This window comes from Gallinula chloropus (assembly GCF_964237585.1).
Source record: "Gallinula chloropus genome assembly, chromosome: 20".
Lineage (NCBI taxonomy): Eukaryota > Metazoa > Chordata > Aves > Gruiformes > Rallidae > Gallinula > Gallinula chloropus.
In genome coordinates, this window is record NC_140105.1 from 10,080,838 (window position 1) to 10,093,451 (window position 12,614).

Here is a 12,614-nt window from a genome sequence, read left to right on the forward strand (position 1 = left end):
AAACCAGGAACTACTTGAACCCCAGCCCCAGCAGCGCCAGCTCGCACGCCGCGGCTGGGAACAGCTTCACAACAGGTGCAGCAGAAAAACAACCTGAGACAGCCGGCCTGCCTCGGGTCAGCCGGGAGCAGGGCACTGCCGAGGCCGCGGGCAGGATGCGGGGCAGGGGGGGGCTCGCTTCCGTGGAAGCATGAGGCAGGCAAGGGCAGGCTGGGTACTGACTCAGCAGGGAAAGAAAGCGCTCCAGGCCCTTCCTTGGACAGCTGGAGCAGGCACAGCCCCGCTGCGATCCCAGCGCTCGCTGCTCCCATGGATCCCAAACTGCAGCCCCCCCATACCCCGAGCACCCCTGGCTCTTGTGCAGGCTGGGAGAAGGCACAGTGCGGGAGTTTACAGTCAGAAAAAGGCAGGGCTTTGGCATCAAGCTCACCCAGCAGCAGCTGAGGGAGAAGCAGCCAGTGTTGGGTGGGAGCCGGACCACCCAACCATGCTACAGCAGCAAGAGCTGGTGCTTGAGGGGCTGCAGCCGGCAGGGCTGGCAAGGCACCAGGGCAGCAGTCACAAGGGAAGGGCCAGGCCGGAGCTGGGGTGCAAACCACACACCCGCCACCCCCCCCCACTTCCTCCCACAGCCGCTTCCCCCCCCCAACCCTGGCAGAGCAACAAGGGGCTCACAGGCTGCCCCACACCCCCACCCTGCCCGCAGCCACACCCCCTCTGTGCGCCATATCACCTGCTATGCACCAGGCACTGGGTTCCAGTGGCGGAGAGCTCAACTCCAGCCCCGGGACCAGGCCTCCCACGCACCCCAGCCCCATGGCCTTCACACAAAGCAGCCGCCACCCTCCCCCCCACCCTAGAGAATGGCACCGGGCAGGGCTCAGTACACCGGCGGGGGCTGGTAACCCTCCGGGGCCTCTGCCGTGTGGGTGAAGGGCGGCTGCTGGTAGCTGTCGTGGCTGATGTTGGGGTAGCTGGAGTAGGGAGTGGGAACCTCTGGGGTGGGGTCGACGTAGCTTTGAGTGAAGTCTTCCACCCCCATCTTGTACCTCTTGTAGGCGAAGGCGATCAGGAGGCCCTAGGGAGACGAGAGGGGTGGCGGTGTCAGGGCTGCCCAGCCTAGGGAACCCCCCATGCTCCCTCTGGAGCAGGGCAGGGCCGGGCGCTGCGGTAGCTTCACTCACCCAGGAGAAGATGGAGAAAAAGCTGAAGGTGATGGCGGCACGGGCTGAGTCATGCCCAAAGAGTACGTCCTCGGCGCGCGTCGAGGCCCACTGGTTGGTCAGGAAGCAGAAGCCAATGAACCACAGGAAAGTCCAGAGACCTGTGGGATGAAGCTGGTATAAGGGGCCGGGGCTGTGTCCTGCTGCTCCCAGGCAGGTCCCCAGGCCAGACCCCGCACCCACCAGGCTGCTGCTCCCTTTGGGGTAGGGGGGGGTGCGGAAGAGGCCAGCACAGCCACCCACGTGCTGTTCCCCATGGCTCCTTTGAGCACTCCTCGACCGGCAGCGCGTGGCCCACGGGCAGCGTGCCAGACGGGAGCGACTCCCTTCACCAGGCACCGGCAGCCACGTCACGGGACAAGGGCAGCCATTGTAGCAGCTGGAGAAGGCGCAGCCCTGCCCCACGGCTGCCGGTACCTGAGAAGCCGAGGTCTGCCAGGACCAGGTACTTGCGGTCGGTGGTGTTGCTGATCTGGGGGAAGTAGATATCCACCATAAAGAAGAAGATGCAGGCAAGGAAGGCAAGGATGCCGATGCCAATGCCGTAGCGGCACGCGTCCTCGTTGTGGTTGAAGATGCAGAAGAGCTTGGAGGAGCCGGGCAGGTTGGTGTAGCCCTCCCCGACCAGGCAGGAGAAGACGACCAGGGCGAAGACCTGCGGGGGGAGGAGCCGGTGGCTGGCGGGCAGCACTGGGCTGGGGGCAGGGGGGTCCCTTCCAGGGCTTCCCGTGCCCAGCAAGGCTCAGGGCACCGGACCGGGCAGGGCTCGGCCGAGCACCCGCCACCGCGGCTGCGCCAGGACAGGAGGAAGGGGAAGGCCAGGAGGGGGAAGGCCGGGCCAGGCCACGCCGCGGGGCCCGGAGCGGGCGGGAGGAAAAAGCCGGGAGAGACGGAGAGAAGGGGAAAAAGCGGGGCCGGGCCGGCCCGGGAGGGCTCACAGGGCGCGGGACCGGGCGGGCTCACGGGGCACGGGGCCGTCCCGACCCGGGACCCCTCCGCAGCCGAGCGGCGAGGCCCGGCGGGGCTGTCCCGGAGCTGTTCCGGGTCTGTCCCGGGGCTGCCCCCTCCCCAACTCACCGCGCTGGCGATCCGCGCCAGGACCTGCGGCTGCTGCACGAAGCGGCCCAGGTCGAAGGAGCCGCCGGCCTTGGCCGCCCCGTACGCGCCGCCGCTGCCACCCTCCATCGCGCAGCAGCCGCCGCCGCCGCGCTCCTCGCTGCTCCTGCGCGGCACCGCCCCGGGGAGGGGACGGGACGGGACGGGACGGGAGGGCTGGGCCGTCCCGTCCTCCTGCTTCGAGGCGGGGCAGGGCGGAGCGGGTCGTACTGGCGCCGGTGGCAGCGTCAGCCCCGGGGCTGTTGTCTTCGCGCCCCTCTGGTGTCCCAGCGCCTCGCCACCGTCCCCGGTGGAAAGTCCCGGTCCCTTCCCGGTGCCGCGGGGCCCCAGCAGCGCCGCCCCCCGAGCGCCGCGGACGGGGGAGCCCCTCGCGGTTCGCCGCGCTGTGTGCCCCGGGTCCGCTCAGCCCCACGGCTCCTGCGGGTCGTGGCCCCACGGCCCGGCGCGGTCGGAGGGGAAAGGGGGGATCTGCGGGGCTGCCGCCGCCCCGGCACCGGGCTGGGTCAGGCCGGGTCGGGCCGTGTGCGGGGAGGGGGAGGTGTCCGTGTTCCCCCGTCCTTCCCGCTGGTGAACGGTGCCGGCTCAGCAGCCACACCGAGCCTGGGACCCACACGCCCCGCCGGGGTCCCGCCAGCCCGGAGCAGCCTTAGTCCGCGCCGGGAGGGCTGCAGAGCCGGACGGGGCGGAGGACGGAGGCGCTGGGGGCACGGGCGGGCGGTGGGAGCGGGGTCGTTCTCCGGCCCCGGGACGGCGCTGGCGAAGGAGGGGCACAGAGGTCTCTGTCCCGGTGTCTCCCTGCCCGGGGCTGGGGCTGCCGCAGGGGCGGGAAGGGGCATCCCGCCCCGACGGCGCTGCGGGCTGGCCCCGACCCTTCCCCGGCACAGCCCAGCTCCGGAGCGTCCCCGGCTGCGCAGCCTCCCTTCGTCTCTTTCTTACTTACTTCCTGCCCCGGCCGCGGTTACCAGCCTGCTGGGCGGCCGTCCCGGGTTTAACCCCAAGGCTCTTGGCGCTTCCCCTTCTCCCGGGCCCCCGCGCTCAGCGGCCCCGGCCCCGGCCCGGGGCAGGCAGGAGGAGCCTCGGGGTTCGGGAGAAGCGTGGGACCGGCTGACACCCACCCGCTGCGGCAGGGCGTCGCGTCAGAGCGAGCGCAGTGCCACAGGGACCCGCTCAGCCCCAGCAGGATGTCCCGGCCGCCCTCCCTCGCACTCCGCATCTCTGAGGACACCGAGAGCGACGGGTGAGTGTGGTGGGCCTGCGCTGCCCGAGCCCCGGGACCCCACAGCCCCAGTGCCGTGAAGCTGCCGGGCACAGCAGCCCTTGTGCTCAGCAGGCACCGGGTGCCCGTGCCACAGGGCATCACAGCTGGACTTTGGGCCGACACCAGGGCTTTGCTGTGGCTCCGTTCCCTGGTGCCCAGCTCCGTTCCTTGGTGCCCAGCTCCCTTCCCCGGTGCTCAACCCAGCCCCCAGTAGCACCTCTGTGTCCCTGCAGCCAGGAGCTGAGCCCGGACAATGAGGGAGCCCTGCACACCACCTTCTACCAGCTCATCCAGGAGCAGAGCAGCTTGCTAGAGGCGAGTCTGGAGCTGGAGATGCAGGAGAGGGGCCAAGGTAAAGCGCTGCGGCTGCAGCTGGGGTGGGACAGGGCCCTCGTGTGTGTCCACAGCCGTCTGCTGTCCCAGACACTGCCTGAGCCATCTAGGGCTCACACACTTGTAGGAGCCTGCTGATGCCAGCACAGGCAGCAGGGCAGACCTGTCCCTGGGAACACAGAAGAGGGTGCTCTGGGGGAGCACATGCTGGGGCAGGCACGTGGCCTCCCCACTGCGGCAGTGCCGCAGGGACTGGAGCTGTGGGCACACTGGCTCTCACTGCTCTGCATCCTGCCCTCCCTTTCCCAGGGCACCCATCCCATCTGGCCCCCCCGGATGCCTGTGCCACCACAGCCTGGCTGGAACCCGGGCAGGCCGAGCAGCATCCCCGCTACTCCTCCGCCTCCCTGCAGATCCTTGCCAGCATGCCCAGCCGCACCATCGGTAGGTGCTGCCCACCCTTCCCCAGCCCCCGGAGCTCCTTGGAATGCTCCTGTGGCCATCCAGCCCACTGCCCTGCTCTTGCCCACAGGGCGCAGCCGTGGGGCCATCATCTCCCAGTACTACAACCGCACAGCCCAGCTGCGGCGAAGGAACAGTCGCCCGCCCCTGCAGCAGCTCTGCCGCACAGCACGGCCCAGCCTGCGGCTGTATGACCTGGAGACCGACCCCGCCAGGGCCACGCTGGAAGGTGAGGGGTCCCCCCGGGAGCAGGAGCTGGCAGTGTCGGGCAGCGTCCCCACACTGGGCTTGGGACAGGCACGCTGTGTCCTGGCTGGCTGTGTCCCACTGAGCTCCTTGTACCCCCAGATAAGTGGAGTTTGCTGGTGAAGGAGATGCTGAGCCTCCCGCTCAGCAAGTGCAGTCACATGCTGCTCAAAATGCCCGTCAGCCTGGCGGAGAAACGTACCATCTGGTAGGTCCCCTCACCCTAGCCAGGCAGGGCTCCCTCAGCTGGGGCCATCCTAGAGCTCTCTGACATCCCTCTGTGCTGAGCAGGCAGAAGGTGAATAGGAAGAAGGGCACCCTGAGGCAGCACACCCAGCACCGTGCCTCCTCCTCCTCCTCCTCCTCCTCCTCTCTCTGTGGGTGGTCCAAGTACTACATCGTCCTGGTGAGTCTGGGGGCTGGGTCTGCACTGCAGCTGTGGGGCTGCTGGAACAAGCTCCAGCCCCGGTTACTCCCCTGGGCTCCCTCTCTGCAGGGCTGCCAGAGCCTCTGGTACAGGCTTCTCTCCCAGCTCCCTCCCATGGAGCCCTGGCACTACGCCCTGAAGCAGATCAGCGGTCGCTTTGGCTCCAGTGTCGTCTCCTACTTCATCTTCCTCAAGACACTCCTTATCTTCAACGCGTCATTCCTCTTTATCCTGCTCTTTGTGGTGGCCCCACAGGCTGTGTATCCCCCAGCCTCAGCCAACCCCCAGCCCTTCACCGGCCTTGAGCTTCTCACTGGAGCGGTAAGCACTGGCAGCACATTAGTGCCAGCACAACCCTGGGCCAGGAGCTACTCCAGGCCTGAGGCCCTGCCCTGTTACCCCAGTGCAGCAATGCCCCAGTCCCTGTCCTGTTCCCCCAGTGCAGTGATGCCCTGGTCCCTGCCCTGTATCTCCCAGCACAGCAATGCTCCGGTCCCTGCCCTGTATCCCCCAGTGCAGCCCAGTCCCTGCACCATATCCTGCTGTGGTGATGCCCCAGCTGTTGCCCTCACACAGCTAGGACACTGTCAGCGCTGTGGGTGTGGGAGGGGGTGCCTGGTGCTGCCCCAGCCTGGGGCTCTGTGCCCACCAGCATTGGCACAGATGCGCCAGGCTGAGTGGGGGATAGTGGGCACCAGCAAGATCACTGTGGCCTCATTGTGCACTTTCCCACAGGGCTACTTCACTAACTCGCTGATGTACTACGGCTACTACCACAACGGCATCCTGAACCAGCCCTCTGCCTCCAGCCCCAACGGCAGCACCAGCCCCCTCGCAGCCCCCCTGCTCCCATACAACATGCCACTGGCCTACCTGTTCAGCTTCGGGGTCTCCTTCTTCATCACCTGCTTCCTGCTGGTGTACAGGTGGGTGAGCAGCGCCTCTGGCACTGCCAACATTCCACTCGGTCTGGCCCTGATGCCCTGACACCCTCCCCCTCTCCGCAGCATGCACTGCTCCTTCCAAGAGAGCTACCGCCTGGGCAGCTCTGTGAAGAACCTGGCTGTCAAAGTCTTCTGTTCCTGGGACTTCAAGGTGATGCAGAAGAGCTGGGTGAAGCTGCAGTGTGAGAACATCTGCACCCAGCTGAAGGTAAGGGTGGGGGTGGCAGTTGACCCCTGCGGTGGGAAGGCAAAGGGCATTCGCAGGAGCTGGTTCAGACCCCCAGGCTCAGCACCCCTCTCCTGCCCTCTGCACGGGGCAGTTGTGATGCTGAAAACACCCACTGGCCCCAACCCTTCACCGCTGCCTTGTCTGTCGGTGCTCTGGGTCCCACCCCTCGCTCCAGACCCGGAGTTGGCACTGGTCTCTTCCAGGAGCTGCTCGCGGAGCGTCGGTCCGGCGTGAGCTCCCTGAAGCTGTGGCACACTGTCGTGCTTTTCCTGGCCTGGTTCTTCTCGCTGGGCACGGCGCTGGTCTGCGTGCTGGCTGTGTACTACCTCTCAGAGCACATGCACGTGGTGAGTGCAGCCCATCGCTGCGGGCTCTCCCTCCCTGGCATGGGGTGCTGGGGAGAGGAGGGCCAGAGCAGCCTTGGAGGCACCCCGTTGCTGTAACTGCCCCCTCCCCGAGGGTAATGGGCTGCTGGCACCCACACTCTCACCCTGGCACCCACTCCCCAGGTTCAGCAGGACCACCGAATGCGGGGCAGCGGCGAGCGGCAGCAGGAAGCCATCCTGCTGGTCCTGCCCTTCGTGGTGTCTCTCCTCAACGTGCTGATGCCCTACTTCTACAACTTCCTGGCCATGTGGGAGAAGCTGGAGTCCCCTGTGATGCAGGTCTATGTGGCAATCTCCAGGTAGGTTGGCTGCGGGGAGTGTCCTATACCCCCAGCAGCTGCGTGCGGGAGCTTTTGGGGGCCAGGCACCCCATCTGTGGGGCTCAGCCCCTCTGTTCCCAGGGCTTAGGGGCTCCTGGCCCTGCTCCCAACTCCCTAGGCACCTCATCCTGAAGATGATGATCCTTGGCCTGCTCTGCTACCAGTGGCTCAACCAGACAGTGGTCTGCTCGACAGAGGAGGTCGGTGCCACCACCTCAGGGCTGTGTGGGGCTAGGGGCTGTGTGGGGTTGGGGGCTGGGCAGGGCTGAGCTCTGTGCAGATCCAGGTGAGGAGGACACATGTGAACCAGCCACCCGGAGCGTGTCTTCCCCAGGGAACATGGGGCAAAGCCAGGGCAGTGGTCCTGGCACCAGTGGCTCTGCTGGTTGGCACCAGAGGCACCATCTGCTCCTTTGCTGGGGAGAGGGGAGTGACAGCTGGCCAGGGGCACTCTACACGTGGGGCAGCTGAGGAAGGGGTGCAGGGGGGAAGAGGTCCCACTGCCCCTCACACCCTGTGAGGGCCACAGGGAAGTCGTGGGGGAGGAGAGGCCTCGTTGCCCCCTTGCAGCTACCTTGGCTTGTCTCCACAGTGCTGGGAGACGTGTGTGGGGCAGGAGCTGTATCGCTTTGTGGTGCTGGACTTCATATTCACGCTGCTGGACACGCTCTTCAGGGAGCTGGTGTGGAGGTAACGTGCCCCAGGATGGGTTCCCCCATCCATCAGCATGGCATATCCAGCACATCCTGGCTCTCCACATGGTGCTGCCCTGGTGCAGCCAGGCTCTGACGCTGCTGAGGGGAAGGTGGGGTGCTGAGTGTCCCCCCTGGCAGTGTGAGAGCAGAGCTCTGCTCTTTCCTAGGCTGATCTTGGAGAAGAGGCTCAAGAAGAAGCAGAGGCCCGAGTTTGACATTGCCCGAAACGTGCTGGAGCTGATCTATGGGCAGACACTGACCTGGTGAGCCAGCTCATTCCTCTGCTGGCAAACGCCTCGTGGTCCCCTGAGAGCCCCAGGGGCCAGGTGTGGGGTGTCACATGCTCCTTGCTTTATGGAAGCCTGACTGGAGCTGGTGCTGGTGCCCTGCCGCTGCCTCTGGCTCTGCCCCCTCTCATCTTCCCCCCACTCTCTCCCAGGCTGGGTGTTTTCTTCGCACCGCTCCTGCCAGCCGTGCAGGTGCTGAAGCTGCTGCTGCTGTTCTATGTCAAAAAGGTGTGAACTCCCCCCCCCTCCTGCAGCTCCCCACACACCCCCACGTCCGGCAGCCCTGCAGCACCCTGTCACAGGCTGCCTCAGCCACGGCAGAGGTGCTGCGGCGAGTGGGTAGGAGGTGGTGCTGGGGGGAACGGGGTGTCCCCCAGCTCGCTCAGCTCCCAACAGGAGGGACAGACAGGTCTGTGGGTTGGGGGCACCCGTCCTGCAGGCTGCTTCCCAGGAGACAGCAGCAAGTGGGGGGCTGATCCCTGTCTGCAGACCAGCCTGATGCAGAACTGCCAGTCGCCCAGCAAGCCCTGGCAAGCGTGCCACATGAACACCGTCTTCATCACCCTGCTGTGCTTCCCGTCCTTCCTGGGTGCAGCCGTCTTCCTCTCCTACACCATCTGGTCGTGAGTACCCTGTCAGACCATGGCTCAGGGCATAGAACCACCAGCTGCCTGGCAAGGGAGAAGGGCTTGGGGAGACCCTGCCTCTGCAGCCCTGATGAAATGTGGAGTGTGTCACAGCCAGCTCAGGGCTGTCTGGAGGAGGGATGCTGCCCAGCTGCTGGTCATTGCATGGGGCAGAGCCTGTGCCTGTTTCTCCCAGCTGTTGCCAGATGTTCCTGATGCAGGACAAGGGGATGGGACCCCCTTGCAGGGGTGTGTGACGCTTGGTCCCCAGAGGGACAGATGTGTGAGGCCAAGCAGTGCCCTGGGCTGGGGTAGCGGCTGGCTGAGCTGCCTATCGCTCTGACCGACTCCATCTGTACAGGATGCGGCCGTCGGAAACCTGTGGTCCCTTCCAGGGCCTGGAAACCATCTACAAGGCCTGGACGCAAGTGCTGGAGGAGTCCAACCCAAACATCACCCGGGTTGCCTGGGTCCCCCAGCACCTGCTGCCGTGTGTTCTCCTCCTGCTGTCTGTGGCCTCCCTGTGAGTATGAGCCCCAGGCTGTGACCATCTTGAAGGTCACATCCCCAACCAGGGGGCTGGGGTGTCCCTCCAGAGCCCCATGTCCCAGCAAGGACCTGGAGCAGTGTCCCCCAGGGTCCTACCCCAGCTGCCACCATCCCATCCTGCTGTCACTTGCAGAGTCGTGATCGACATCACCATCCAGACGGTGAAAGACCAGCGGGTGATCATGCGCCTGCTGAGGGAGCAGATCGACAAGGTGTGTGAGCTCTGTCACTACCCTTGGCCAGTCCTGGCAGCCCTGGGACTGCCGGATCCATGCTCTAGTCGTGGCACTGCTGCCTCCTCAGATGTGCAGGAGCCCATCCCGTGGCTGCTCACCAACTTCTCTGCTGTTGCAGGAGAGGAAGGATAAATCATTTCTCATTGAGAAGCTTCACTCCATTTACCAGCAGAGAGAGAGACGTGCCTGAGTCCAGGTGAGCCCTGCACCAAGGGGAGAGAGAGGGCTGCCGGGGTGCTCAGAGCTTGCTGGCTGTGTGGACATTCCCCTGCTCCGTGCCAGAGCGTTGCTGGCAGGAGTGTGATGGTGTAGCATGGGCAGGGCCAGTCCAGCTGTGGTGAAGCACTGCTTGCTGGGGAGCGGGAAGGTGCAGGGGATGATGGATGAGCTGAGGCAGAAGCATTTCCCCTCGCTCCCCTGGCCTGAGCGTGCAGGACCCAGCGTGCTGGGGACATTCCTGGCCTGTGCCAGGGGATGGCTGGATCGCTGCTGCGGCTGGGGGTGCCAGCACCAGTCTGGGGACAGGATTGGGACTGGGAGCAGAAGGGGGTGGGGGTGTTTAGAGAGCCTCACTGTTGCTTTCAGCATGAGGCAGCGCTGCTTGCCCCTGGCAGCAGACCCTGGGGGTTTCAGGGACACTCTCTCTCCTCTTCATGCCAGACTCCTTGGGAAGGAGAGGGCCAGGCCAGGACTCTGCTCACAGCCTGGGGCCGGACCCGTTCCTCTTTCTGAGCCATTGCAGCATGGTGCTGGAAACAGCAGGGTGCTGGGAAGACCTTCTCCTCAGCGTTGCAGCAGCCAAGGATCCACTGGGACATGTCAGGAAGCTCGGTGGGGATGCTGTGGCCTAGGGACGTGTGTGCTCCCACTGCCTGGAGCTGCCAGGGACGTGGCAGGCACAAGAGGACCAGGACCAGGACTGCCAGCACATCCCAGGGCATGGCTCTGCACAGGGCAGGCCCTCCTCTGTGAGTGGATATTGTTAGCAGAGAACAACTCTCCATCACCTAACACCCCAGCCAGCCCAGAGATCTGGGGACCCTAATGCTGCAGGTCCCCAGCCCCAGGCTGCCCTGGCCCATTAAAGCATGGCTGTGCTGGTGGCTCCCAGCCTGGCTCTGAACCTTTGTGCTGGAAGCAGATAAGTGATTTGGTGCATTAATTAGGGGTGGTGACTTGACAGCGTGTGCCCACACTGTGGGTGCAAGGAGCACCTGGCCCCAGGAGCCACTCACCACTGTGGTGTTGTGGCTGCAGCCCTGGCTGAGTGCTGCTTTCCAGGGCCTGTGCTGTCAGTAGCCCCCGGCCTGGGAAACCCAGTTACCCTGAAGCACATCCCCATGTGCCAGGGAGGGTTGTCCCAGGGCATGTGCCAGGCCTGGGCAGCCACACTGCCTAATGAATTGGCACTCATGCTGCTGGGTGAAGCAGCTGCCTGCCCAGCTCAGGGCTGGGCTATCCATGTGGGCAGGGGCTGGGTGATCCGGGTGGGTACAGATGCAGGTCAGGGCTGGCATGGGTTCTTGGTATGGATCCAGCTGCATTCTGAGCCTGAGCAAAGACAGTGCAGCCACAGGCTGGCACCGTGCTGTCCCTGAGCCATCCCTGCCCCTCAGTCTGCCCTGGCTCCCAGCACCCACCCAGGGCCCCACAGTGTGTGTGTCCCTCACCATGGCCTTGCTGGCACGAGGTCCACAGCCCCAAAGGTGCTGGCAGACCCCTGTGTACACTTGGCTTCCAGCCCTGGAGCCAGGACCAGCCCTGGCTCTGCGGAGCCTGACCCAGGCACCGCCACAGCCCCCAGTGATGCCAGCAGGGGCTCTCCCCAGGCTCCTGCCCACCCCCTCCCTCAAAGGCCGCAGTTCCACCCCCGCACAGCGCAGCCACCAGCCTGGACAGCACAGGCCCAGTTTTACTGTACAGCCCCACAGGGCTCCTCATGCCACTGGCCTGTGACGCTGCCCGGGGCCCCACACCCAGCTCCTGCTCGCCAGCCCCCCTGGCTTCAGTGCCAGGGCTCAGCGGGGGTCTCCCAGGGTGGCCCGAAGCCACCGCAGGACCTCGGCCAGGCCGGTGCCGTCGCGGGCGCTGGTCTCCAGCATCGTGACGGGCTGCGTGGCGCAGGAGACGACGTCTTGCATGCGGAACAGCGACTTCATCTCCGCCAGCGACATGTAGCAGGGCAGGTCACTGCAGACGGAGAGGAGGGGGCTGTGTCAGGCCACCAACACACCTCTCCTGCCCACCCAGACCCCTCTCTCCTCGCTGCCCCCAGGACTCCCCAGGCTTCCCTAGGTGGCACCTGATGGAAGGGATGCAGGAGCCACCACAGGCTCTGCTCTGGGCTGGACCCCCCTGCTCTGGGCTGCTCCCCTCCACCCTCTCCAGGCTGAACTCCTGCTCCGGGCTGACAACCCCCCACCCCTCACATCTTATTGAAGAGGACCAGCACGGGCACGGAGGCGAGCTGTGGGGCGGAGAGGACGGACAGCAGCTGGACACAGGACGAGGAGACCTGAGTGGGGCTGGAGGCGTCGATCACGAACTGGAAGAGGAGGAGGAGAAGGGAGAGCAGCGGTGCGGGGGGGGGGAGGGGGGGTGAGCACACCCGCCCGGCCCAGGGTGTAGGGACCAGCACCGAGCCCCGACCCGCCCCTATTCCCCTGCATCCCCCCCTGGGCCGTCACGGACACGGCTCGGTGCGGGTCCCCGCCCAGCCACCGCCCCGCCAGTGTGGGGTCCCGGTGCCGCCGCCGCTCACCAGGAGAGCACCGCACTCGCCATAGTAGCTGGGCCAGATGGGGCCCATGCAGCCGCCCAGCTCCCGGACCGTCACCTTCCGCGGCAGCCGCAGGTCGGTCAGGTTGGTGCCCACCTGCCGGGACCGGCGGCTCGGTTGAGTCCGGCCGTGCCCGAGCCCCGGAGCCCCTCGGCCGCAGCGGCGCTACCGGCCGGCCCCCGCCGGGCTTTGCCTACCGTGGGCAGTGTAGCCGGGGGCTTGCCCAGCTCCGCAGCCCCCTCGGCACTCAGCTGTGCCGCGGGTTAAGGAATAACGGCGACCGGGAAGGGGACGGGGGGGGGGGACGCGCCCGCTGCCCACCCGGTGCCCGCCCCGCTCAGCCCCCTCCGGGGGGCCCGGTCCGGTCCGGTGGGATATGCCGCAGCCGCCGCGCCAGGAGGCTCTTCCCACCGCCCGCCGCCCCCAGCAGCAGGCACGTGGGCACCGGCGGCCCCGCGCCCGCCATCGCGCGAGGCGCCGCCCCGCCCCGCCGGAAGC

The 12,614-nt window shown here is 66.4% G+C and overlaps 3 protein-coding genes across 3 annotated transcripts; 1 reads left to right on the top strand and 2 right to left on the bottom strand.

The window, feature by feature from the left end:
* Positions 1-717: 717 nt before the first annotated feature.
* SYNGR2 (synaptogyrin 2) lies at positions 718-2,440 on the bottom strand. The gene is made up of 4 exons (XM_084273600.1): positions 2,301-2,440; positions 1,641-1,878; positions 1,185-1,324; positions 718-1,078 (listed from the first exon to the last, which is right to left on the bottom strand). Exons 1-4 carry the CDS (start codon positions 2,406-2,408, stop codon positions 881-883), a joined length of 684 nt encoding a protein of 227 aa, XP_084129726.1. The 5' UTR covers positions 2,409-2,440; the 3' UTR covers positions 718-880.
* Positions 2,441-3,520: 1,080 nt separating this feature from the next.
* On the top strand, positions 3,521-10,441 carry TMC6 (transmembrane channel like 6; the record flags this gene model as incomplete). The annotated part of the gene is made up of 20 exons (XM_084273599.1): positions 3,521-3,576; positions 3,831-3,949; positions 4,240-4,374; positions 4,463-4,621; positions 4,741-4,846; positions 4,930-5,044; positions 5,135-5,386; positions 5,801-5,991; positions 6,073-6,217; positions 6,442-6,585; positions 6,748-6,923; positions 7,063-7,144; positions 7,537-7,634; positions 7,807-7,902; positions 8,079-8,154; positions 8,416-8,549; positions 8,914-9,075; positions 9,235-9,313; positions 9,456-9,533; positions 9,998-10,441. 19 exons carry the CDS (start codon positions 3,521-3,523, stop codon positions 9,525-9,527), a joined length of 2,397 nt encoding a protein of 798 aa, XP_084129725.1. The 3' UTR covers positions 9,528-9,533; positions 9,998-10,441.
* A 790-nt stretch (positions 10,442-11,231) lies between these two features.
* On the bottom strand, positions 11,232-12,601 carry ARL16 (ARF like GTPase 16). The gene is made up of 5 exons (XM_084273662.1): positions 12,494-12,601; positions 12,314-12,368; positions 12,099-12,212; positions 11,767-11,882; positions 11,232-11,527 (listed from the first exon to the last, which is right to left on the bottom strand). Exons 1-5 carry the CDS (start codon positions 12,580-12,582, stop codon positions 11,356-11,358), a joined length of 546 nt encoding a protein of 181 aa, XP_084129788.1. The 5' UTR covers positions 12,583-12,601; the 3' UTR covers positions 11,232-11,355.
* Positions 12,602-12,614: the final 13 nt, after the last annotated feature.